Below are 23,669 nucleotides of genomic sequence, written 5' to 3'. Positions count from 1 at the left end.
GTTATCCCCAAACTCAGGCACGCCAACCGGCAAAGCAAGTATAAGTTCAGGGGCCGAGTTAGCCCATTCTTCAATGCCCGAGTGCCAATCTGGTAATACAATGCACCCAATAGCATAATGCAGTTCCCATACTGTTGTACCACGGTCACTCGATGGCGTGGTTCGACATATGGATAGGAGCCTAAAGAAATCGATCGATCTGTTGCGGAGTTAAATCCTGCTTACGGTTACGCAGGTCGCCTGGTCATCAACGTAGCTAGCTTAGTCTTTCCTTCTGCTGTGTAACCGAGCCTCACTGTCTACTGGGCAGTTGGCATATACCCAGGGTTCTGGGCTGTCGATACCTTATTGGAAGGCTGCGTGTTAAATATGGTGAACTTGTATTCCCAGGAACTAATTTGAGCATAGAATAGTGGGATTTGATCACAGCGATGGCATGCGATAGGCTGATGGTTTGGCTTTTTAATTCATATGGATTGCATTCAAGTATCGATTCTGTCTATTCCCGTCGCCCTAAGCATATATCACTTGCCATGCCCACCACAACCCCAGCCAAACTGCATTGATATTGCCACTTCAGACCCTTTGACTCACATCCTACCGAACATGTAGCTCAGCCAATTCAACATCACTATATATGCTGCTGGCTGGCTAGACTGGACCACCACGAACCTCGCTCCCCACAGGCTCATACAATGCTCCCACGGATGCAAAATCCTGGCAATTAAAATAGAGCCCAGCCAGCCTCATCCCAGTAGGAGGAGTATGTATCTTCTCTCTAATGTCTAACTGGCTGGGATCCTGCGGCGACTGCTCGGGGTTGGGCCAAACATGCTGCCAGTCACACTCTGAAAGTATCTGGTGTTCATCTGATGGAGGAAGCCCGAAGCCCACTGTCCTGTATTCCGCTCGTGAAGGTGTGTTCCTGTCCTCGAGATCAAACTAAAATGGTTAAAATTAGTATGCAATCATCTAAGTAGAGGGCGGATGGTAATACCTTGAGAACGCGAATATGGGCATCTTTAATCCCAGTTGCCATACCAACAAACCGACAGTTCCCTGGGAAGTGAATAGTTTCGACGCTGCCAGAGGCTGTGTTAAGCTCACCTACTCGGGCAGCAGCACCGGACATATATATGAACTCAACTCCTAGCAATTGCCCATGGTCTAGCCAGCCCTTTGCAGTAACCACAGGGTCCAGTTCCATCCTGTCAAAGTAGAGTCTCTGGACCTGATCGGGATATTCATCTGGAACCAATTCTGACGGCCTCTCAAGCGTCCCAGAGCCAGTTGCTCGGACTCTATCATATGAGGAGTTCATGATCCAGAAAACATCAGTCTTATCGCAAGTTAGCATCATGTTTATTAGAAGAGCAGTGCATACTCACTACTTTATACCCATCCCCGTATCCGTACTGCATGCGTAGAGCTTCCGATCGAAGAGAATCAGTACCAGGTGCACTGAATGTCATACTGCGAGACTTGGTCGTATCGAAGCGAACGGCAACAACCTGGCCCTGTCGCGCGGGTCGCCACTCAACTGCATCCGCTGCAGGCAGTATCCAAACGGTGAGATATTCGATATCCTCGCCCGGTAGCAGATCAAAGGTTTTGTATTCGTCCATCCACTGCCCTAGTATAGAAGGTGGACGGTTTTCGTAGAGTAACTTGAGGCCAGATATCCGACTAGGGCTTCGACATCGACCCTCGACTCCAATTGACGCTTGGATTCTACGGACCCCTTGGAGCGATGCATAGGTCTGGTAGTCGCCCGTTCGCGGGGTTCTGATATAACGCGAGAAGTATTTGCTATACTCCAGTGATTCTTTGCAGACCTCGGACTCCGGGAGAAGAAGTGAGGACTGGTTGGGCACGGAGGAGGCGGATGGTTGATATTGGAGCGCAACTCGGATAAATGGATCCTTTGACGGCTACAAGCAACATAATGATTAGCATCATTCATGGGAACTTGTACACGGTATCAAGTATTACCATCTGTCGCACAGCCAGTCCAGTTATGATATGGTCAGGTTCCGGCACTTCTATGATATCCAGGCTATGCTTCAACCGAGACTGAATAGTAGCAAATTCTGCTGTTCGCCCATAGTTCGTTGTGATCTGATCGCGTTAGTCTCGAACCCACGTAGCTGGATAATGTGTACCTCTTACCCGTAATCCACAAAGTCCATTCACGAAGGTCTGCGAAGGATCGCCGCAGTGGCTCAAAACACTGACTTGAGTAATACGCTCTCCATCTGGACCAGCAATAGCAAAATACGTCTCGCAGCCACGCCTTGAACCAAACAGGGCAGTCCTGCCGTCTGCGTATACTGCCTGCATTCCAAGCAGCGGGTGTGGATCGTACCCCATGTAACAGACGAGCCCAGTTAGCTCGCGGAGGTAAACTCCACCAGGGCCGCCAAAGTCTACGTCAAGGAGCGGCTCAAAGAGCAGGGATTCCATGGTTGGGTACAGGGGAGTCAGTTGTAGGCCATCATGGGTTGGCGGACCGGGAACCCATAGATGGGATTGTGGATGTGAAGGTGGGATTGGGTTGTTTCTCAGCGAATACACGGCCAGAGACACGATTTTAAATAACTAGGTGTGGATGGTCAGGGTATCAGAAGTATTTGAAGGGGTCAGGCCTTACATCAACGCCTGCCACCAAGTGACGGGGCTGTGATTCCCCAGTAACGTGCAAGGAGCCCTGTGCAATTCCCCTTCCTTCGCTGACACCAGTCCAGGATGATTCAGTACCATCGGTAAACGAAAACATGATACCCATTAGTCCTTGTGCGGAGAAGGCCACGTGGATATGTTCAATGGACGAGGCAGTAGGCATGTCAAGCCATTTTTCAGCCCCAGGGTTATGAAACCCAATTATGCATGCGTAATTGTCCGTCGTACGAGATGGGAATATGCCTATACCCGCGATAAAGCTCATTACCCCAATCCGACATGATGATACTGCTATCGTGCCCTGGTTATACTGGCGGGGACTTGGGAGAGCCCTTGTTACATGGTCGATAACACGACATCCCGAGTAAACTGGACCGTCTGGGAAATCAGTGCTGATATCGCCGGCGAATGAGTTAGATTCTTCCAACACGGCAGGTATATGACCACCATCGTCACTTGTTGAGATTTGAAATCTGGATTCTTGGTTCGGGACTCGCTGGGCAGCCATGCCAAAGAGACCAGCATAAGGACCAGGAGCATCTTCCACTAAACGCGAAATGGGCTCGATAAGCTTACGGATTCGTTTTCGATTAAGCAACGGCAGGGTTCCACCATGTCGCAACAGTTTATTTAGTGCGAGAAAAACCCCTCGCCAGTCTCGCCTTTCCGTGAGATCTGGAAAGATGAAGTCCGCCTCCTGGCCGAGAAGAAATCTAGATCTCCAATACGACTGAGGCAGATTCTCAACAGCTGCAATTGAGGCAAGGGCCCGACTTACCAGCCGGAGCGCTGCGACCTCTTTGCGTGATAGATAAGACAAGATCTCGTGTATTAGCTCCATAGATAGCGGGCCAAAGGTGTGACGGCTTGCACCCTGTAAGTAATCGAAGGACGTTAAAGACTGAGGCATTGCTGGTTCCGAAATAACCATCAGTGTAACCGCGTGAGGGTCGGCGTAAAGAACCGAGCCAGCGTTTATAGGCATGGGCGGTCCCATTCTTTTGTGCGTCTGGCTAGCCCCGCCGTAGTCGTGGCCAAAGTCGAAACTGGATGATCCAATACAAGGAACGCACAGGAGCTGATGGAAAACTGAAATGATGAGCCGGCGTTCATGCCAGCCACCGACCCGGAGTCGAAGTATCTGCCAGCAGGCGTCATGCACCCCGAATGCCCAAGAACCCCAACCCCAGCTGGTCGTGGATAGCCCCCATTCCCACGTCAGCTGGCTGTCGAGGTAGGATAGCTTGCAATCAATTGTGGCGGATAGACGATTTGGGCCATACATCAATCCTACTCCGGTGAGCGTTGGCGGGTTTGAAGGGTCGTCGATGGTCGTCAAGCCTCGCACTTCCGAGCACCATGGCCGGCGGCGGCGAGGAGGGGGCTCTGGCTCAGTAGCCCCCTCCTCCACGTATGGATCTGGAAGCAGGATAACCCCGCAGAGTGCGCAGTAGACGTTTGCCATGATCGGGGTTGAGAAACGGGTAGAGAGAGGGAAGAAAGGAGAGGGGAGAAGCAAATACGAGATGACGCGCTAAGGGGCGGGGCTAGGTATAACTTTTTGTGTCTGGTGTCAGACTGTTATGACAAAAGTGCAATAATAAAATTTATTCGCATATTGACCACCGACGGTCCTACGACGATATAGATTTTAGAGCTGTGCCGAGTGATGCACTTACCTGTTCCATCAGCACACGAAGAAAGATCTGAAGGAAAAGGAACAACCAGGAGGACGAAAGAACAGTATATTACGAGCTCCATATAGGAAAGTCCGTTATATACCCAGCTAAAAAGTCTGCAAGAACCAATTCCTTAATGTATCCGGCGAGCCAGCATCCAACGGCCGCTCCATAACGGCAGTCCCATGCTCTAGGAGGAACGACAGCATCCACTGGTCCATCCGGAAGGGCTCATCAATGGACCTGATGCAGGCATTATGAAACACCTGCAGCCGCGAAAGAAAGACATCCAAAGACACCCAGTATGTCTGCATTTCAGTCAGTATCTGGAAGTTCTGCCCGAGCCGTTGACGAGCGAGTTTTATCTTGGCCTCGTTGTCACTTGAGACGAGCATGTGGATATAGACGGTTGATGTGACGACGAGCATGTGCCCAACCATCACGTAGAGACATTGGAATTGGAGCTGCTTCGTTGAGCGGCACCGGTAGAGGAGATTGCAGAATGCGAGGGCGTGTTCTTCGCACTGTGACCGATACCAGGATATCGAGTCGACCCGCTCTTGGCTTGGCTTGTGGGCAAGGAATTGATAGAACAGGACTTCGTTGTAGTAATGGTATCCTAGATGCAGCGCCGCAAAGGCATTTCCTAGACCCAGCGAGCAGTACCGTTCCAGATTGGCAGGGGTCTCTTGAAGATATGAGGGTAAAGAATCCGACCAGGCCTGGAGCTCGCGTGCGAAAGAGTCGACCGTGACGCTCACAGACTGGGAGTCAATGAAGCTGTTAACAGCTGCTTTATTAAAAAGATGTATCCTGGCCCATTTCCGGGCGAGAATGGCCATCTCAGAGCACAGTCCAGGGCATTCCATATTTTCCGGCGTCACCACTCCCCGTTGGAGGGATAGAAAGACTTCTTCGTTTGTTGGAAGAGGATATCTCTCCACGAAGTCTAGTTGTCGAGGGAGGTTGAGGCCCATTGACGACCAGATGTCGATCATGTACAGCGACCACCATACTATCAACGCGTTAATAGAGACATGACGGAAGATATATGGAATAGATGCATACTTCGTAGGTTAACCTGCCTCTCCACCTGGTTGTCACACTCCCGATTCGGCAGGTCAAGAATGAGCGCTAATCTAATGGCAATAGAATAATACAGTGCCTCTGATTCCGTCTGCGAGTCACAGAAGCAAACGGTAGCCAGCAGAATGGAGGCCTGGATAGTAGTGACCGAGATATCCGCCAGGTCGAGCAAGTTCCTAGCTCGCTCTGTATATTTATCCCCACGTCTCCGCCGGTCTATACCGGCAAAGAGAGGATTATCCGAGAAGGGAGCCCCCAGGGCCATGACACTGCAGAGCAGGATATCGGGGAATTCCCCATCTGTGATCTGCTGCTCCACTGTGGGTCGGTGGAAGATGGAGTGGTGGGTGTCATGCACGACCAAGAAGTATAAAGTCACCAGCTCCTTTTGTAGTTCGACAGACGGGCTCTCCTGATTAGACGAGGTCGGCGTTTCCGGGGATGTTGGAGGATGGGGAGCCAGACGTGGCGTGGGAACGGTAGGAACGGTATAAGGGCTTCGAACGGTCCAGCCACGGAGGCTGCAGCTGAGGTTCAGTTCGCGGCATCGCGTGCAGATGGTGTCGTTACTGTCCAGTCGGCATTTCCGTTTATTCGTCCTTGCTGGTTAGCTTGAAGTGATAGTGGTGGTGTCAGAGAGTCCGCACCGGCAGGCATCACAAGCAGTTACCGGCCTCATCTTGGTCGGAGCTCGGTGTATAGCTCGGGGATTAAAACATGGAAAAATGACAAGGCGTCCACAGGGGAAACTGCGGGGTTAAGAATATTTATACAGGCGATATTCTCCACACTTTTCCACCAACAAAGCCCTTTCAAAGCCGACTGCCGGCATGTTCGTTCTGGCTGCGACGGGTGAGCACAGAGAAGTATATCATAGTTCATGAGGCGGCAGGTTCTATTCTCTAAGTCATGAGAATTCTGAGATCTATTCAATATGTCTGTCCAAATCATCACCGTTGAGAGCCAGTCCCTACGTGTCAGTGTTCGTATCGACCAGCAGGGCGCGGCTTGTCTCAATGCGGTAATCCCGACACGAAGTACGCCGCGAGATCCTGTCTCCAAATACTTCCCAGACCATCAGGCTCCCTTGGTTGAGGTCCGTCTGGCTGGTGAAGGGACGGAAAAGCACAAGTCTTCAAAGACCTTGCTTGGGACGTATGTTGGGCCGCGACTGCGTTATAAGTCCCACGACATCCACTCCGGAGAGGGCACCAAGACCCTCAACGTCACTCTCTCAGATGGGAAGCTCACGGTGGTTTCCCATCTTACAGTCTACAATACGACGCCGGTTGTACGTGCGACGGCTTCAATTCGAAACGATGGTGACCAGGATGCCGTCGTTACTCAGATCACCTCCATTGTCCTGGGTGGCCTAACGACAGGGTCCTCCAAATGGTGGGCTGATTATAACCTGTCAATCCCAAACAACTCCTGGTTTCGCGAGGCACAGTGGATTGAGCATGATCTACCCAGTATCGGGGTCGACGACTACGGTGTATATGGCCGCCCAGAGAACCACCATGCCTCCATCTCCCATTACGCAGTGTCTAACAGGGGCACCTTCTCGACCGAAGGCCACCTTCCCATGGGCCTGCTGAAGCGTCATGATAGTGCCGAAACGTGGCTGTGGCAGGTAGAAAATAACGGCTCGTGGCGATGGGAAATCGGCGACTGGAAGGACAGTGTCTATCTTGCAGCCGGAGGTCCCATCGAAGCCGACCACGACTGGCGTCAGCGACTAGCTCCCGGCGAGGAATTCACGACCGTACCAGTTGCACTCTGTCATGTCTTTGATGACTATGAAAAGGCCTTTGCAGGGTTGACTCAGTATCGACGAACTATCAGACGGAAGCACGCAGATAACGAGCGCCTCCCGATCATCTTCAACGACTACATGAACTGCCTAATGGGCGATCCAACCGACGAGAAGATCCTCGCCCTCGTCGACCCCGTCGTCAAAGCCGGGGCAGAGTACTTCGTCATCGACTGCGGATGGTATGCCGACGACGCAGGATGGTGGGACGACGTCGGAGAGTGGGAACCGTCCAAGAAGCGCTTCTCCAAAGGTCTCAAGCACCTCCTCGGTCAACTGCGAGAAAGAGGCCTGATCCCAGGGCTATGGATCGAACCCGAAGTCATCGGTGTGCGCAGCGTCGTTGCAGGCCAACTGCCCTATGAAGCCTTCTTCCAGCGCGACGGCCACCGCGTCGTCGAGAAAGGCCGATACCAGCTTGACTTTCGACACCCGGCGGTGCGCGACCGCATGCACGGTATAATCGGACGTCTAGTGAATGGCTTTGGTGTCGGATACTTCAAGTTCGACTACAACATCGAAGTCACTCAAGGGACTGACATTAACTGTTCCAGTCCGGGATCGGGGCAACTGGACCATAACCGCGCGTATCTGCGCTGGGTCAATGAACTGCATGATAAATTCCCCGATCTGGTCATCGAGAACTGCTCCAGCGGTGCCCAGCGCATGGACTACGCTATGCTTGCAACCCATGCTTTGCAATCGACAAGTGACCAGCAGGATCCGGATCGGTACGCGGCCATTTCTGCTGCGTTGCCTACAGCTGTCACTCCAGAACAGGGCGCAACTTGGGTATACCCACAGCCGGAATGGGACGATGAGACAAATGCGATGACGGTTGTCAACAGCTTACTAGGGCGTATTCACCTCAGTGGTCGTCTAGATATCTTGCAGCCGCATCAGTTTGGTATCATTAAAGAGGGAATGGATGTTTACAGGTCAATCCGCGCGGACTTGCCGACGGCGACATCATTCTGGCCACTGGGTCTTCCGCATTGGCATGATGACTGGCTTGCGCTTGGGTTAGGAGCTGCATCTGGCGAGAGGTACTATATTTCTGTTTGGAGACGTGGTGGCGCCGATTCCGTTGAACTGTCGGTGCCTGGACTGGAGGGACGTGAGGTCAACGCTGAGCTGCTCTACCCTGCTTCTTTTAGGGCAGAGACCGAGTGGAAAGCAAAGGGTGTGTTAAGGGTTAAGGTCCCATCGAAGCTGTGTGCTCGACTGTTCAAGTTGACAGTATTCTGAAGTTTGTCATTATCCATAACTGGATATTTACATACAAAGGTATATAACTTGTTGGCGCCTGTTAAAGTACTCGTTGATATCTGCATTGTGTTGAAAGACTCAGCATAAAGCAGAACACTGTTTCAAGCATTCCTATCTATTATATTCTTTGTACTTTCGCAAACCCTTGTAAATCTCATTGAACTTAATTGCATTGTAGGTGCAACAAAGCCTCCCCTGCGCATAAATACACCCTATTCCTCCATGAAATATTGACTCGAACACATCCTGGCAATAGTCATGATAGGGTCCTTGACAACCCAACCCCAGTAATCGCCACCATGACTCTCACCGCAGACGACTACAAAATCCACATTGGCATCGTGGACAAGGGTCCCCACCTCGACCCAGCAGAGTACGTCGTATCCCTGCACAAGCTAGACCGCACAGTATGTCACTTGTTCTTCGCACCGCCGTCTCGCAAAGATCCATCTGGACCTCGGGTGAAGGCTTTAGAAACATGGGGTCGCAACGAGGCAAACCATAGACACTGCGCTAACCTCCGGGATAAGAAGTTTGTTGCATACCTCAGGTACAGGGATTTCCGTCTCTTTTGTAAATGCTTCGAGTCTGTCGAAGGCTTTGAAAGCCAGTTCACTATCTTTCGCTTCCTGTGGAGATGTGTGGACGAGCACATCCTCAGGGAAGAGGATGTTTGGAATGTTATGCCGAACTTTGAGTTTGGGCCTGAGAGTCGGCGGTATATTGACTGTAGTAGGTAATCAAGGTATATTAATATATAGAGAATCTATTATGTGTATCGATTTACCAGCGGCTTCTACTTTATAGATCTATTCACTTGTATAGTTACAACCCACACTAGTTCACATCTACTACAGACCACAGGCTGCAATCTCGGTCCGTGGTATAATAGTAACGCTTCTGCCTTTTCCTCATGTTTTCATATATAATATATATTTCCAGTAGGTGACAGTATTCAGGACCACGTGGTTACTGGTTAGGTGTCCATGTTGTTGATTGCATACTCGGATCTCTATCCGAATCGCCCCCCGCTTGGCGGAGGCGGGGCTTGTGTTGTCTTATAAAGTTAACTTCAAGTTCACCTCCAAAGTCTCACATAGCAAATGTTCAAATCAAACCCGTGGAAAGACTCTCGAACACACTACCACTATGACATCTCCGAGAATTTTCACAGTTCTTGGTAGGCGTCGATAAACCCCTCCACCACCCCCACTAACAGCTTCTAGAGAACAACCCAGCGGTAATGACCGATCTCGGCCACCGACTGGGCCTATCCAAAGACCTCGAATTCTACGACATCTACTCCCTCGACGACCCGGATCTCCTCAGCTTTATACCCCGCCCCGTCCACGCCTTGCTAGCGATCATTCCGCTCACGGATGCATGGGCTAAGGCGCGGAAAGAAGAGGACGACCAGATAGAGTGGTACGAGGGGTCTGGCGCCGACCCTGTCCTCTGGTTCAGACAGACGATAATTCACGGCTGTGGTCTTATCGGGCTTATTCACTGCGCTTGTAACGGTGTTCCTGCGGAAAGGATCACTCCTGGAAGCGAACTTGACAGGCTTTTACAGCAGGCAAGCCCCCTTAAGATGGACGAGCGCGCGAAGCTCCTCGAGGACTCAGATACTATTTACCAGGCGAGCCAGGCTGCTGCAGTAAACGGGGATACGGTACCGCCGACACTGGACGCGAGTACGAAGATGGGACAGCATTTTGTGGCGTTCGTGAAGGGACGGGATGGGCATCTGTGGGAGCTCGAGGGGTCGAGGAAGCGGCCGCTTGACAGAGGTGTTCTCGCGCAAGATGAAGACTTGTTGAGCGAGAAGGCTCTGGATCTGGGATTGAAAAGATTGATAGAGGTCCAGAGTTCCTCGGAAGCAGATCTGAGGTTTTCGTGTATTGCTCTTGCGCCGAGTAGCGAATAACGTTATTATTCGCATAGCCACCCCTATGGGTTCGCGACTACCAGGGGTCGGACCTAGCAAAGCACTACACCCCTAGTCTTTACCTCGTGCGCGGGTCTTTTGAACCATGTTTCCGTTGGCCCTTTCTATAAAACGCGGGTATCTGTTAAGGTCAGTGGGTTGAGAGGTAATAGACGCTCTATCTTAATTAGGATATCTATAAGACCTTTTCACATCTGCTACAGAGTATGGGAAGCTGTAATCTCAGTCTATAGTATAATATTAATACTTCTATCTTTTTATTATATATTCATATTATTTTAATGTGTATTTCTAGTAGGTAATAGTATTGAGGACCACGCGGTTACTGGTTAGGTAACCATGTTATTCATCACATACTCAGATCTCTATCCGAATCACCCTGCTTGGTGAGGCGAGGCTGGACAAGGAGTATACAGAGCTCTGGAAATAGCAGCAGTATCAACATGTACTCGCCAACTCTAACACCATTGCAGAAAAAAAAAACATAAATAACGAATTTATTGTAAACAGATTAGTCAATGATAATCATGCCCCGCACACGTGTCCTCAGCGGATCTCCAAAAGACAAACTCCCCATTATCTTCTTATATCATATCCATATATCAACATATCAACATGGCCCAGTCAAAAACCGACCCCTTCCAAACCCCCCTCGTCACAACTTCCAATCCTCCAAACACCAGAGCACATGCCGCCCACTCACAGCTGTCAATAACGCCCTTCCCCCCAAACGACCCCACAATCGCCTTCATCCGCACCGCACCCCAAACCAGCAACAGCACCGCCGCAGCCAGACAGGCGATTCTATCGCAAGACCACGCACATCACGCATTCCAGAATCTCAAAACCACCTTGGCCGCTGCAGGCGCGACACCGCGCGACATCACCAAGCTCACGGTGTATTTGCAGACCGGGGCGCACATCACGGCAGAGCAGTTGGATCAGATTATTGCAGGGTTCTGTAGTGATGTGGAGGGGAACAGGCACAAACCGCCCGTTACGGTGCTTTACGTGGAGAAGGTGATGGCAGAAGGGTTTGCGAAGGTCGCTGTTGAGGCGGAGGCGATTGTCAGCTTGAAGCCGCCGAGTTATGAGTCGTTGGCGTGATTGTGATTGGGGTCTTGTTGTTAGCCTGTATTACTTAGATCCACTGTTCATATAGGGTATGAACCATGCTGAAAGTATTCACGGTTCTTGTCTAAAGGTGTCGAAACGTCGTGGACGCATAAAATAATCTCAACCCGTAATAAATGCATCGTCAGACCACAGAAACCCCGCATCAAAGTCAAGTGGAAGTTCACGTAGATCGGTAGACCCTGTGGTTCCAATGGGCTGCGTCAGGAATTCTTCCATCAAGGAGCTTTGAAGCGCCATATCAGCGCTCATTTCCGGACTCGGGAAGATCGATGACTGGGCGAGGCTTATTGAGAATGTATCGGTAGACGGGTTATGGTTCGATACATTGCAATCATCACGCAGTATCACCGGGGAATTTAAGTTTTGGTTCTGGGCATTTTCAATGGAATGGCAGTGATGATGTAGATAATGTCGGACAAACTGAAGCTTCTCGTGCAGGTCCTTGGCCGCCAGGTTATTTGACTCGCTGAGAACCCTGAGCATCTCCATTCCAGTATCTGCAGATGCAAGATCGCCCGTGCTGCCAATAGGTAAAAGGCTCGATACCGTCAAGGCCAATGCAGAGGAGAATATGAAGGCAGGAAAGGCGTAGCCAAAGATTGCAATTGACCCACTGGTCCACTCGTCTTGGCATAGCTTCAGCGAGTATCGTGCTACGTGAATGCATGCTTCACTCAGTGTAATTAAAACAGGGGTAACATCGTCGCTGAAAGATGGGCGCTTCTTCAAGTGGCAGCTCAGCAAATTGAGCAGGACAGGGCGAATTGCCAGTATAACTATCTAATATTGAGTCAAGTTAGTAATGTCTCACAGCTGAGCAGAGAGTAGACTCACGAAACTGAACTGCAGATGCATCAGGACAGTGTGTTTAGGGTTTGCTGTTTCCGGCTTCAGCTTCAGATGTTCAGGCAGAGATTCCACCCACGATTTCAACTGGGTCAAAAGCCTCTGTTCACGCTGCAGAAAGCACCCATTGTCTTTTCTCTGGCCATAGATCTCTTTTGTCGTATTTCCGGTCATTCGAGCCAGTTCTATGGTCGCAGTCTGGTATGCGCCATCCGAAAATTGGCCATCGCTAACCTCCCACGGCAAAGTTGATGGTAGATCGACATGGATATCGTCGTCATGAATCTGTACAGGAAACCCGGACTTGGACCCCCAGAAGCGGTCGAGAATATAGATAGACCACCATATCCTGACGCGATGCTCACGGTCTTTTGCACTTATATTCTGGTTCCTGGGGACATTGTGGTTTAAGCCAGCACTAAGAGCGAGTCGGAGTGCACTGCCTATCAGTATATAGGCGGAGTGGAATCTATTCAAGAATTGACAGAAATATGCCTTCCAAGATTAGCTTTAACGGCAATCGAGGCATAATATGGATACACACCAAGAGGAGTAGGCTTTCAATATGTAACATGCTGGGTCTCTCTGGGATTACCTGGAGGAGATGCAAAGAGCGAGCAAAATAGCTTGTACCAGGAATTGAGGACGTATTACCGGTGCCATTTGACATTGAGTAGACCTGCCCTATGGCAAATAAGGCAAAGTACTTGGGTTTCAAGATAGAGTCGTCAAAGCTTTCTTTTTGATAAATACTTGAAAGCACGTCGACGGTGTCCTTTTTCAGCGCCAGGTGAAACGCAGGATTAATGTGACCAAGCGCCGTCTTGACCAGTAATTGTGCATAGGCAGCGCTTGGCCAGTTGATATCGGCGTGCAATGCAAGGTTCAATGTTGATTCGTCGGTGTAATTCCATCGCGGAGTACGCAATGCTGGAGAGTCAGTGGTCCTCAAGCATTGACACAGCTGAGAGGCAAAGACAGTACAGGAAGCCCCGCTGGTATAAATTGGAAGACCAGAAGCATCGTCAGATTGAAACCACGACGCCTCTCCGGCATAAGTCTGGGCTGTCGGTGGACTACTCTCATGCTGTCGGATATCAGTCGTGTCTGCGGTTTCTGCGGGTGAATGATGCTGTGACCCCCCACTTCGGAGTTCATGAAGTTGTCTACTGTCTTCTAGAAGCTGCTCAAGATACCTATATTGTCATTATTATTTGCTCAACATGTCATCTTCGGCGAAACCATACTTCTCCCCGACGCGTATTTTGCGGTCGCGATCTGCGTATCTACACTGGGAGGCGTATCCAGCCTTTCGACACCTCGAGCATGGTTTCTCGCCCGAGCATTTGCTCTTCTGTGAGTGGCACCGGTAGCAACTGAGACATTAGCCTTGATGCTCACCACTTATGCCAGTAGTTCTCGACTTACGCAATGGATCTCTTCTGCGGTCTTGCTGCGGCGGCGTGGCCGGTGTTTCGAGGCCTTTGCCGACTCTCCGCCATCTGTCAATGTGTCATAACGTGCCTAGACACCCGCGAATGAAAACAATCGTTTCAAATGCAATCTTGCAAAGGGCAGATGGAACTGAATGCATGGCCGGTCTTTTTGAGATTCGCCGGTGTGGAGTGATCACGTGCCTCTTCTAATTACAGTAACCGAAAGATACGGTAATATTTCAGAAGCAGACTTCCCTGGAGGTTCTTCACGCTATTAATGACCAGTAACGATCGGTATAACGTGGTATATTCTGGTAATAGATTACCCTCCTGGCCACCTGGCGAGCTGCATATTTGGTTCGTTCATATTCGGTTCTTTCCTTGTAGCAATCGGTAATTGGGATCGCTGGCAATTAATACTGCAAGTTACAGATGGCTGCTCATGATTCCAGAAAGCGAGGTAGAATGTTTTGACATTGGTCAACAATATCCAATTTCAAATCTATATATCTCCATCTGTTTAAACATATTCAACTCCCTTAGACCCATATCATTCAACATACCCCGTCATTGACGCGAAATCACCATTCTCATAACCAGTCCAGTCAGCTCTGTATACTTAGGCGCACTCCTGTCCGGCGGTAACAGATGACCGTCCCCATTCGCAACCAGCGCCTCAACAAGAGTACACCGTCTAACATGCCGGAATCCCAGCCTCTCATAAAGCCGAATCGCAGGGGTATTCTTCGCCTTGACAATGAGGTCAAGTTGAGCAGTCTCAGGGCGAGATCGATAACCTTTGACGAATTGGATGACCTCCTGGCATAGCTTCACTCCGAGGCCCTGGCCCCTGTATTCAGGGAATGTGAACAGGCTGAGCATCTGCCAGCGTTCGTCACCGTCGCCGTCGCCGTGTCCTGAGACAACGCTCTCTGATGTACCGGTGTGGTTTTCTGGCAACGGCTCTTGGGATAGGGGCCCGAGCAGGGTGACTTGACCAACCCAGCTCATGTTCATAGGACCTGGAAGAGATGTGGCGGCGCAAATGAACGTTTCTCGTTCGGGACTGGTTATGCTTCGTATCCATTCCTCATTGGTGAATGCCGACTCGATCTCCTGCGTGGAAGCGAAAGACGCTGGAGAGGCTGCTAAGGCGTCTAGTCGGAGGGTTCGGTATTTGCGGGCAGAGGTGGCAACATGCTCGGTTTTAGAGATGCGGAAAATAGAAAAATCGGTATTGCATGCCATGGCAATTGTTCTGAGAAATAACTGATTAATTGGGTAGACCAGGGACAGCAAGAGTTGTCTTCTGTTATACCATGTTATAAGTTTGTCGGCCAAAAATAATACGACCGAGTGGAGCAACCCCCGGCATTCTGGAATTTGGCCGATATATACAAATACTGTCAAGTAGCTTTATACTGTTGTCCTCTGCGAGAACCCAACCTTGAAACAGAAACGGAAAGTCAATAATTAGGCATAGTTCCAGCATACTAACGAGTGAGCACATGAGTTGACTTCCCAGGCACACTGCGGCCATCCTATATCCTCGTACTGGCCGCTGTAGGGCCATTTTATCCAAACATACCTCATACCCCTACATAACGGAATAACCTGGTCCAATGCCATGATTACTAGGGAGGTCACAGAAACGCGGTATTTATTTTGACATAAGCTTGGCTGTGAAGGCAGATTAAGGTCGATTAGGGAAAATATGGAACAGCCAATACGAAAAATCAGAAGTAAACGAGAGTACAATCCACACAAATTAGCATCGATACTGATGGCGAATGGTTTCAATGTTATCACTGTCCAGTGTACGTAGTGTACCTAGGAAAGCAATCTGTCAGTAGGATAATCAACAACATTCAGACGAGCCGGGGCCAAGAAATATTGGAATACCTCACCTCCAGAGCCTTGCACACCTGTCACCACTACCAGTAGCAAACAGATTATCTGTGCTACTAACCGCAACAGAGAGAACTAGATTCATGTCAGATGGGCCCAAAAGATAGTAGGACACCAGGACAAACCGGAGTTTTTATGCCCTTGAAGAAGCATTTGCGGAGTAGCGGTAACTGGATCCCAGAACTGCAATCCTTGATCCTTCGAGCCGCTTATAATCCAGTTGCCATGGGGGGTCCAGCAGGCCGTGAGAACGAAATCCTGAAGCCCATTGTTAGTAATCGTGGCGATAAAATGAGATATCAGTGTGTGTGTCCTTTCACCTTGTGGCCTTTGAAAGTTCGCACAGAACGCCCAGTTCCACCATTTGGAAATGCTGCCCGAGGTATATCAACCTCCCAGAGCTTCATGGTATTGTCAAGGCTTCCGCTGACAATGTGACCACCACTGGGCGCAAAGGCAATACAGTACACGCTGTTCTCGTGGCCATCGGGTCCCTCCAACCGCTCTATCCTAGTACCACTAGCAATGTCCCAAATCTGGACATTCATATCAAGCGATGCAGCGGCCACAAACCGACCGTCATGTGTGACAGAAACAGCAGTCACACCACCTTCAATATTAAAAGTGTACACAAGCTTACCACGTTGAACATCCCAGACGCGGACTGTTTTGTCTCCACTACCGGACGCAATATATCGACCACCACCCGCAAAGGCTACGGAGTAGATATCTTGCTCATGTCCGGAAAAGGTATGCTTGATTTTACCGGCACCAATGCCCCACACCTACAACGGCAGCGCAGTCAGCTTCAACGGTCTTACAACAGCAAGCAAACATCACAGATCACGCTGGACGGTAAAATTGCCTGGGATACAGAATTATTCAAGCCGTACCTTCAATTTTCTGTCCTCCCCACCGGTCGCGAGGTACTTTCCGTCAGGGCTAAAGCAAACGCTCCGGACATAGGCGTCGTCGCTCTTGCTAAGGTTGTCATCCTGCAGAGTGATAATATTCTCCCCTGTTGTTACGTCGAAGATCCGAGCCAGCCGATTACAACCTGTTGCAAGATATTTGCCATCAGGGCTGAAGCTGACGCAGGATGCCACGCTGTCATGGGCAAAATGATGGACAAGTTCTACATCCAGCACCCGTGGCACCTCGGGGTTGAATACGGCATACCAGCCGCTTCCCTCTTTCTTTCGGGAGTTGGGCAGATCGATTAGACTCAAATTCCCCGATATGGTAGGTTGAGGCTCGCGAGAGGGTGACGGCTTAGTCTTCTGGTCGTCTGCGGAATCTGGAGGAGTACTAGGTCGCAAGCCAGTGTCAGGCGAAGCAGTGGGAGGCGGCGCGCCGTAACCTGTAACAAAACGAGACACAAGCAGCATTAGATACTATGAGATGTAGTTCAATTCCAGTTATTACATGCCGTTTCGGTATTCTCCAAAAAGGTTCTGTGATAATGACGGCACCGCCTGCTGGGCAACGGCAGGGGTAAGGTTGGAAACAATTGGTACGCCACTAGATCGGAGCTGATAGTGCAAGCCCCGAATTTCTGCGTCATACCTGAGCCAAGAACATTTCAGTGTTAGAGAGTCTGGAGGGGAGGGTCTCGGAGGGTGGAGAACGCTTACTCCTCTTGCATCTTCAGCTGCGCCGTTTGTAACTCTTTCAACCTATCTTGAAGCCTTTCCATTTCATGAGCTTGACAGGACACTAGATGGTCCTATCAGCAGTTATTCCAGGGAAAGCAACCTCTCGCCTCACTGCTGAGGAAAGGTGCGATGCAGGAGATGGGGGAGACTAGGGAGAGTATTCTATTCTTCAACGGATGCGCCATTGGGAGATATTTGACAACAAAACGGGGTAGAGATTGAATGCTAGGAAGGAAAACAATATTTGAAGAAATAAGATCCTTGAGAAAAGCAAGGTTGTTCCGCTGGATACAGAGGCTGAGTGGGGGCTCGAAGCAATGAATGAGGGAAACGCGATGGGGAAACGTGGGGCAACGTCCAGGGTGGGAAAAAGCGGATGACGCACACTTATACTCAGCTTCAGCGGTAGCGCGGAACTGGTGCTGAAACTCGTTGTGTATCTGATCGAGCAGCATCGCCGCGCGGGAACTTGAGGCCGAAGCCCTCGCGAGATGAGCGTTGTCCATGGTGAATGGTCTTTTTCTCCAGAGGTGGTCGATAAAAGCGGGAACTGGGAGGGACACAAGGAAAGGAGCGAGAAAGAGGGAAGTTGTGGGAATGGATTAAGTAACTGAACTCTAAGCACGGCCCGGATGAACCCTGCCTCGCACGACAGATGGAAGATGGAAAATAGTAGCATGAACCCCAACCTTATCGGAGTCCCTGCCGAATACGAGGGGCGGAGGGGCTCGTACTGCCTTCCTCTTTGGGACTGGGCCCTCGGCAACATCCGAGAGCGCTATTCCAGTAGGAACATGCGCGCACCCAATATAGCAAGATGTGGCCTGGTCTGGCCATTAGATCTAGTTTAACTGAAAGATAGAAATGTTCCAGTTGGAAATGCCTGTAAACTTCTAATACATCTAAAGAGGATCTATTGAACTCGCGAGAGCAACGCCGATTCAGTAACATCACTGCCTCTCGACCTCACCCAGACGTCCACAATCTCCGCCGCACCAGCATCCCGATCTGAGTCCACGACAAAGTAGAATGCGTAGAACGCAGCTGCAACACACGCATGATTCGGGAAGATCTTCACGACCTGCCCAACACTGAAAGGAACCTTTTGCACTTGTGCATCGTGGCCCTCCCACGACACAATAGAGTGCTCCTGGCTGATACGTTCCACAATCAATCGAGACGATGCGCCTCGCAATGTATCTTCCTGTCGCCACGACGACACCACTCCCCAGCCCGGATAGCTAGGGCATGGTTCTCTTCCCAGCGCCAAAGTGCCCGCGGCGAGAAGAGCCTCAGGTTTCGCCCTCTCCCCGTCGTTATAGACGCTGCAGACTTCGGCCAGCACGGAAATTGCAATCTCCTTCTCCGGGCCACTGCTCTTCCATCTAGCGTTCGTTGAGACTTGTTGCATGTCTAGCAGTGGATATACGCCAGCATGGATCTCGACTTTGACCTTGACACCAATATCCTTTGCAAGTGGGTTATGCAGCAATTCTTTCAACTCTATGGCCTGGGTAGACTGGGAACTGCCCTCCTCCGGGGTCAGGTTCTGGGAGGACAGTGCCTGAGGAGTCGCACCGACGCTGATAACCAATTCCTCTCGCCCAGGGGTGAACAGCTGCAGATGGTGCTCGAGGGCCTCCTTGCATCCAACAATCTCACTAACCAGATATGCCATCGCCTGGTCGGGAGTGGTACCGGCGTAGCTGAGACTACTGTGCGAATAAACACCCAACAGGCTTGCATATCCATTTTGCTCTGCATCCGCCAGCCTCTCAAGCAAGCCACCCTTGTTCAGTGCAGTCGGGGGCAAGCCCGCCCGGTGATATCCCGTATCGACCTTGACGAACACAAGCGCTGGGAATCCAGTGATCGCGAAAAATCGCTCCAGGTGGGGGATCTGGTCTGGGTGGTCGATCATCACCGAGACACTCCCTTTGCCAATGGCGAGGGCTGCCTTGGCCAGCCGGTTGACCTGGGACGGCACGAGTGGGATTCCATACAGAACATTCACAGAACGGCCCTCAGCCTGGATCTTTTTCAGCAATGGGACCAAGGTTTCAATCTCCAGGACTGTCGATGCGATGAAATTGGCGGGGATGTCCTTGTCTGCCACTTGCATTTCAGCGATCTCATTTGTCTAATTACGGTTAGTTTAGGTCTGATTGAGTAATACAGGAGGAAATTACCTTATGCGACTTGACGTGAGCCCTGAATCCGACATCGAGGGCCTTCACGGTCCGCAGCATATCCTTGCAGTGTCGTCGTATGATGGCCTGGTCGAGAACGATGGCTGGCTTGGGCACATCGCTGACGTCCTTGCCGACGTAAGCGTTCCTCAATTCCTGTTGCGATGCCATTTTAATTTCAGAGATTATGGTTGACGATATGTCGAGTTCGGTTGCAGAGAGTTGGCGGGGTGGATGCTTTAAGATGATTGTCGAATGTTGGGGACTCCAACTGCTTCGCTCTCGCCCTCTCGATCCGGCAAAGTGCATCTTTATTGTGGGTCAGAGAGACGAATAAGAGAGTGGGATTTGGTGGAACCAGACTCATACCAAATGTGCGGATGCGTATCAGGATATCACAATGCCCTGGTTATATTCTCGCTATTTCTTGACGCCTTAAGTAGATTATTGGTGTCTGAATCCTCTCCAACCCACAACAAATGGCCGCCAAAGTAGAAGTGCACACTGACAGCGCCCCTGCCTCGATATGCTACCTACCTCCATAGTTTTCGGAGCGCGTTTGTACGGGAACTTAATTTATGCGAATTTATGGCTTGAATGGACTGCTGCTGTCTGTTCTTACGTTTCTACTTATACTAACCAAGCGTTGTAATGTTGTTGCCATCAAACACCACCTACGCAACCGTGATGAAGAATTGTCTTTCTTGATTGAACCCACGATGAATTATAAGGGTGTTAATGTATTCCTATTCAGAGTCAACTGACTAGCATAGACCAGGCACAGCCTGGTCCCGTCCAGGGTTAAGTAAATGGACGTCCACGATAGCAGCAAGTACAGCACTAGGAATAGACTAGTAGTCAGAGCCAGGCTGCATGTAGCAATCCTCATAATAGACCTGAACCCTCCAGTGGTCGCCATGATTCAGTTCTCCTGAGACCCCTTTGTCATCGCACGAGTTAAGGATAACCTGAGCACCATCGGCGACATTATCCCACGAAGGCAAAGTGAACTTGTCCTTATTCTAATCTCTCACGTTAGCAACCTTCAATCTCTCTCTCAAAAATGGCATCAGAGAGCAGGTATACTCACATCGTTTAACCACTTGACCTTGGTATGGCCCACGCACGCCGCAGTCTGGCCACTCTCGCCCGCGAGTTTGGGGACGTCGGGCTTGCCTTTGGGTCTCTCCTTCCGGATGTACTTGATCGCGCGTTCGAGGTCTTTCTTCTTGCCGTTGTCCCAACCGGTGGGCTGGCACTCGATATCGTGACGCTTAACCCCCGAACGTGCTGCGAGGGTAGCATTCACAGAGCCATCGATCTTGTTGTCGTCGGAGAGGCTTTTGGTATTGGCTGCGTCGCCGGTTGGGTGCTATACAGTCAATCTAGTTAGCAGTGTTCCTGAGTTGTTGCTGGGAAACGTACAGCAGACGCCAGTGCCACCAGGGCAAAAATGGCAAGAATGATGCTGGGAATGGGGGAGCGCATGTTGGAGTATTTGAGCGTTAGTTTGCGGATTTTAATGGTGTCAATGATGAAATGTAGGGAGTTGTGGATCTAAGACGAGATATCCGGCCGTGGAAGGGAGCCGGCTTTTATGTCTGGCTGAATCGCAGATAGCGCAGAGGCTGGCTACTTCTGGCGTGAAAGAATACAGCTCCTCTTTATTAGTTTTAATGTTTCGAGCCTTTGAAGAAATATTGAAATGTCCAGTGACTGCAGCCAGTAGAATCCCCAACTTGTCTTTGTTATTGGAATTGGTGAAAGAGCCTGTGCTACCATCACAACTCAGTCTGACTGTATTAGGAGTAACTGAGATCATGGAGTCTGCATTGAATCCAACCGTCCATTGCCGTAGGCCTTGGACGCTAAGATAGGCTGTTGTTACTCAATTTCCATTCACAACCCTGCGCATTAGCCCACAAACTCGACAGGCTATCTGATAATGTCTCTAGTTCTCTATTGGCAATATTCCTTGACGGTCTTGCGGCTTTTTATAATACATAGTTGGAAACGTGAACTCGTTCCAGTGCAGTTGGGCAAAAGCCAGTACTACCAAGAGATTACAGAATAGGGCAGTCTTGCAAGAATTATATCAGTACTAACTCGTTGTCATATAACTTGAGGCAACCGGCAGTCAACATCACAACAAATATAGCCCTGCAATTCCGAGGCCGATTATGTACCTTCGCCAGCCCCGAGTCAGCAGCAACTTCTATCAACGCCGCCATGGCCATCGCAGTCGTAATGTCCGTGATCCTGAGCGATCGCCCAAGAGCAACCTGCGCCCCCGACGAAAAGGCCAGAAGATAGCAGCAAAGCCAGGCGGGCTTTCCTCGCGCGTCGTGTCAAAACTATACGATTGTTCGAACAAACAGGTTGGAAGATCCTCGTTACAGAATAGCTACTCTCCAGTATTGTTCGCCGCAGAATGCAGCCCTTCAATCTCAGTCGCCAATTGAAGTCGGTTCTAAGCCCGACACCTGAATGAAATACCGGCCTAGGTGAAAAGAGCAGTCATAAAGTTCTAAGCAACCCATGAATCTGTCAAGCATAAGAGGTCGCTAGCCGCCTGGGCAGTACTGTCAATTCTCATGGGTCTCGTTCATCGTGGAGCCCGAATGCCATCGGCGACTGCAAGAAATCGGACCCACCGCGAGAACACGAGTACGACCATCTTACTCTTTTTGGCTCTTGGGCCCACAGTCCCTTTCTTCATGAGATCCTCGGTGCCTGGCTAATTGATCCTTGGGCATGTTCAGGCAGATGAATTTCATTATGGATGTGGCCCGCAATGGCGATCTGAAGCTTCAGGTAAAGAGCATCCGTATTCGTATAGAGCAGCCCTATAAAGAATTAGCAACGCTGCTCACAAGTCATCCCTGCTTCAGATTCCAGGTATTCGTTCTTTTCTCAAAATGTGGCGTCATCTACTCACGTCTCTTGCATTCCTGGCAGCCACGTCTGTAGGAGCAGTGTCCAACTGCAAATCAAGCCCCCAAGACTCAACCTGGCCAGCCCCTGAAGAGTGGAAGTCCCTCAATGATTCCATTAACGGGTCCCTGATAAAGACAGCCCCAGCTGCCTCCTCGTGCTACCCTGGAAACCCATTTGGCTCGACTCAGAACTGCACAGATGTCACCGACCACTGGTCTTATGCTGCATACCACGCCGCGTGGCCAGAAAGTGTCGATTACTCTATGTTCACGAACCACTCCTGTCTACCTCCATCTACAGACGGGTACGTCAAGGCCAGAGGCTGCAGTATCGGCGCCTTGCCGCAGTATATCGTGAACGCCACAACAGAGGACCAAATCGCCACTGCCATGAAATGGGCATCGTCGAGGAATATCCGCATCGTGGTCAAAGGAACCGGACATGATATGAACGGGCGGTATGGTTGCGCAATCCTATTCATCTGAAGAGTTATTTCCTAATACCCAATGGCCTAGTTCAACCGGCGCATACTCACTATCAATCTGGACTCATAATCTGAACCACTTCAAACACAACCCACACTGGCGCATTCCTGGTACCAACAGCACCGCAGACGTCGCAGTCCTCGGCAGCGGCAACAACTGGGGTTCTGCATACACCGCAGTACATAATATCCACCGAACACTCGTCGGCGGAGAAGACGCAACCGTTGGCCTTGGGGGTCTTATCCAAAACGGCGGTCATGGCCTTCTATCCAGCACATACGGTCTTGCATCGGACAACGTATACCAGGCCACCGTTATTACCACGGACGGACGTCGGCTCATCGCAAACGACGTACAGAATCAGGATCTTTTCTGGGCCATCCGCGGTGCAGGCGGTGGTCAGTTCGGTGTTGTCACTGAGTTCGTTCTACGGACGCATCCAGTTCCGAATAATGTGGTCACCGCTGGACTGAGCTTCTACGCTTCTGAGAGATCCAACGCCAGCGACGCTACCTGGGATACGCTCGCCGAGGCTGCAAGTCGGATTCCTGATCTTATGGACACGGGGCTCAAGGGCACCTTCATAGCCTTGACTGGGTAGT

The 23,669-nt window shown here is 50.5% G+C and overlaps 12 protein-coding genes across 12 annotated transcripts; 5 read left to right on the top strand and 7 right to left on the bottom strand.

Moving 5' to 3' along the window:
- Positions 1–651: 651 nt before the first annotated feature.
- APUU_61351S (uncharacterized protein) lies at positions 652–4,144 on the bottom strand (the record flags this gene model as incomplete). Its single annotated transcript, XM_041694684.1, has 6 exons — positions 652–942; positions 998–1,339; positions 1,389–1,931; positions 1,993–2,118; positions 2,170–2,598; positions 2,651–4,144. 6 exons carry the CDS (start codon positions 4,142–4,144, stop codon positions 652–654), a joined length of 3,225 nt encoding a protein of 1,074 aa, XP_041560489.1.
- A 321-nt stretch (positions 4,145–4,465) lies between these two features.
- APUU_61350S (Zn(II)2Cys6 transcription factor) lies at positions 4,466–6,123 on the bottom strand (the record flags this gene model as incomplete). The annotated part of the gene is made up of 3 exons (XM_041694683.1): positions 4,466–5,373; positions 5,427–6,043; positions 6,092–6,123. 3 exons carry the CDS (start codon positions 6,121–6,123, stop codon positions 4,466–4,468), a joined length of 1,557 nt encoding a protein of 518 aa, XP_041560488.1.
- A 255-nt stretch (positions 6,124–6,378) lies between these two features.
- Positions 6,379–8,505, top strand: APUU_61349A (putative Melibiase subfamily; the record flags this gene model as incomplete). Its single annotated transcript, XM_041694682.1, has 1 exon — positions 6,379–8,505. One exon carries the CDS (start codon positions 6,379–6,381, stop codon positions 8,503–8,505), a length of 2,127 nt encoding a protein of 708 aa, XP_041560487.1.
- A 320-nt stretch (positions 8,506–8,825) lies between these two features.
- Positions 8,826–9,266, top strand: APUU_61348A (uncharacterized protein; the record flags this gene model as incomplete). The annotated part of the gene is made up of 1 exon (XM_041694681.1): positions 8,826–9,266. The coding sequence occupies one exon, from the start codon at positions 8,826–8,828 to the stop codon at positions 9,264–9,266; it is 441 nt and encodes a 146-aa protein (XP_041560486.1).
- A 409-nt stretch (positions 9,267–9,675) lies between these two features.
- On the top strand, positions 9,676–10,453 carry APUU_61347A (ubiquitin carboxyl-terminal hydrolase; the record flags this gene model as incomplete). The annotated part of the gene is made up of 2 exons (XM_041694679.1): positions 9,676–9,706; positions 9,753–10,453. The coding sequence occupies 2 exons, from the start codon at positions 9,676–9,678 to the stop codon at positions 10,451–10,453; spliced, it is 732 nt and encodes a 243-aa protein (XP_041560485.1).
- A 636-nt stretch (positions 10,454–11,089) lies between these two features.
- Positions 11,090–11,581, top strand: APUU_61346A (RidA family protein; the record flags this gene model as incomplete). The annotated part of the gene is made up of 1 exon (XM_041694678.1): positions 11,090–11,581. One exon carries the CDS (start codon positions 11,090–11,092, stop codon positions 11,579–11,581), a length of 492 nt encoding a protein of 163 aa, XP_041560484.1.
- Positions 11,582–11,710: 129 nt separating this feature from the next.
- On the bottom strand, positions 11,711–13,959 carry APUU_61345S (Zn(II)2Cys6 transcription factor; the record flags this gene model as incomplete). The annotated part of the gene is made up of 5 exons (XM_041694677.1): positions 11,711–12,391; positions 12,446–12,952; positions 13,002–13,653; positions 13,705–13,833; positions 13,886–13,959. The coding sequence occupies 5 exons, from the start codon at positions 13,957–13,959 to the stop codon at positions 11,711–11,713; spliced, it is 2,043 nt and encodes a 680-aa protein (XP_041560483.1).
- Positions 13,960–14,460: 501 nt separating this feature from the next.
- On the bottom strand, positions 14,461–15,141 carry APUU_61344S (GNAT family N-acetyltransferase; the record flags this gene model as incomplete). The annotated part of the gene is made up of 1 exon (XM_041694676.1): positions 14,461–15,141. The coding sequence occupies one exon, from the start codon at positions 15,139–15,141 to the stop codon at positions 14,461–14,463; it is 681 nt and encodes a 226-aa protein (XP_041560482.1).
- Positions 15,142–15,698: 557 nt separating this feature from the next.
- On the bottom strand, positions 15,699–17,962 carry TUP1_2 (general transcription repressor; the record flags this gene model as incomplete). Its single annotated transcript, XM_041694675.1, has 8 exons — positions 15,699–15,723; positions 15,801–15,876; positions 15,927–16,059; positions 16,122–16,586; positions 16,695–17,161; positions 17,231–17,367; positions 17,436–17,517; positions 17,842–17,962. The coding sequence occupies 8 exons, from the start codon at positions 17,960–17,962 to the stop codon at positions 15,699–15,701; spliced, it is 1,506 nt and encodes a 501-aa protein (XP_041560481.1).
- A 407-nt stretch (positions 17,963–18,369) lies between these two features.
- Positions 18,370–19,816, bottom strand: APUU_61342S (uncharacterized protein; the record flags this gene model as incomplete). Its single annotated transcript, XM_041694674.1, has 2 exons — positions 18,370–19,596; positions 19,646–19,816. 2 exons carry the CDS (start codon positions 19,814–19,816, stop codon positions 18,370–18,372), a joined length of 1,398 nt encoding a protein of 465 aa, XP_041560480.1.
- A 680-nt stretch (positions 19,817–20,496) lies between these two features.
- Positions 20,497–21,133, bottom strand: APUU_61341S (uncharacterized protein; the record flags this gene model as incomplete). Its single annotated transcript, XM_041694673.1, has 3 exons — positions 20,497–20,667; positions 20,736–21,017; positions 21,071–21,133. 3 exons carry the CDS (start codon positions 21,131–21,133, stop codon positions 20,497–20,499), a joined length of 516 nt encoding a protein of 171 aa, XP_041560479.1.
- Positions 21,134–22,563: 1,430 nt separating this feature from the next.
- On the top strand, positions 22,564–23,668 carry APUU_61340A (FAD-binding oxidoreductase; the record flags this gene model as incomplete). The annotated part of the gene is made up of 2 exons (XM_041694672.1): positions 22,564–23,039; positions 23,098–23,668. The coding sequence occupies 2 exons, from the start codon at positions 22,564–22,566 to the stop codon at positions 23,666–23,668; spliced, it is 1,047 nt and encodes a 348-aa protein (XP_041560478.1).
- Between the last annotated feature and the right edge of the window lies 1 nt (position 23,669).

The sequence above is a fragment of the Aspergillus puulaauensis genome, chromosome 6 (assembly GCF_016861865.1).
Source record: "Aspergillus puulaauensis MK2 DNA, chromosome 6, nearly complete sequence".
Lineage (NCBI taxonomy): Eukaryota > Fungi > Ascomycota > Eurotiomycetes > Eurotiales > Aspergillaceae > Aspergillus > Aspergillus puulaauensis.
This window is presented reverse-complemented; position numbering and strand designations above follow the sequence as displayed.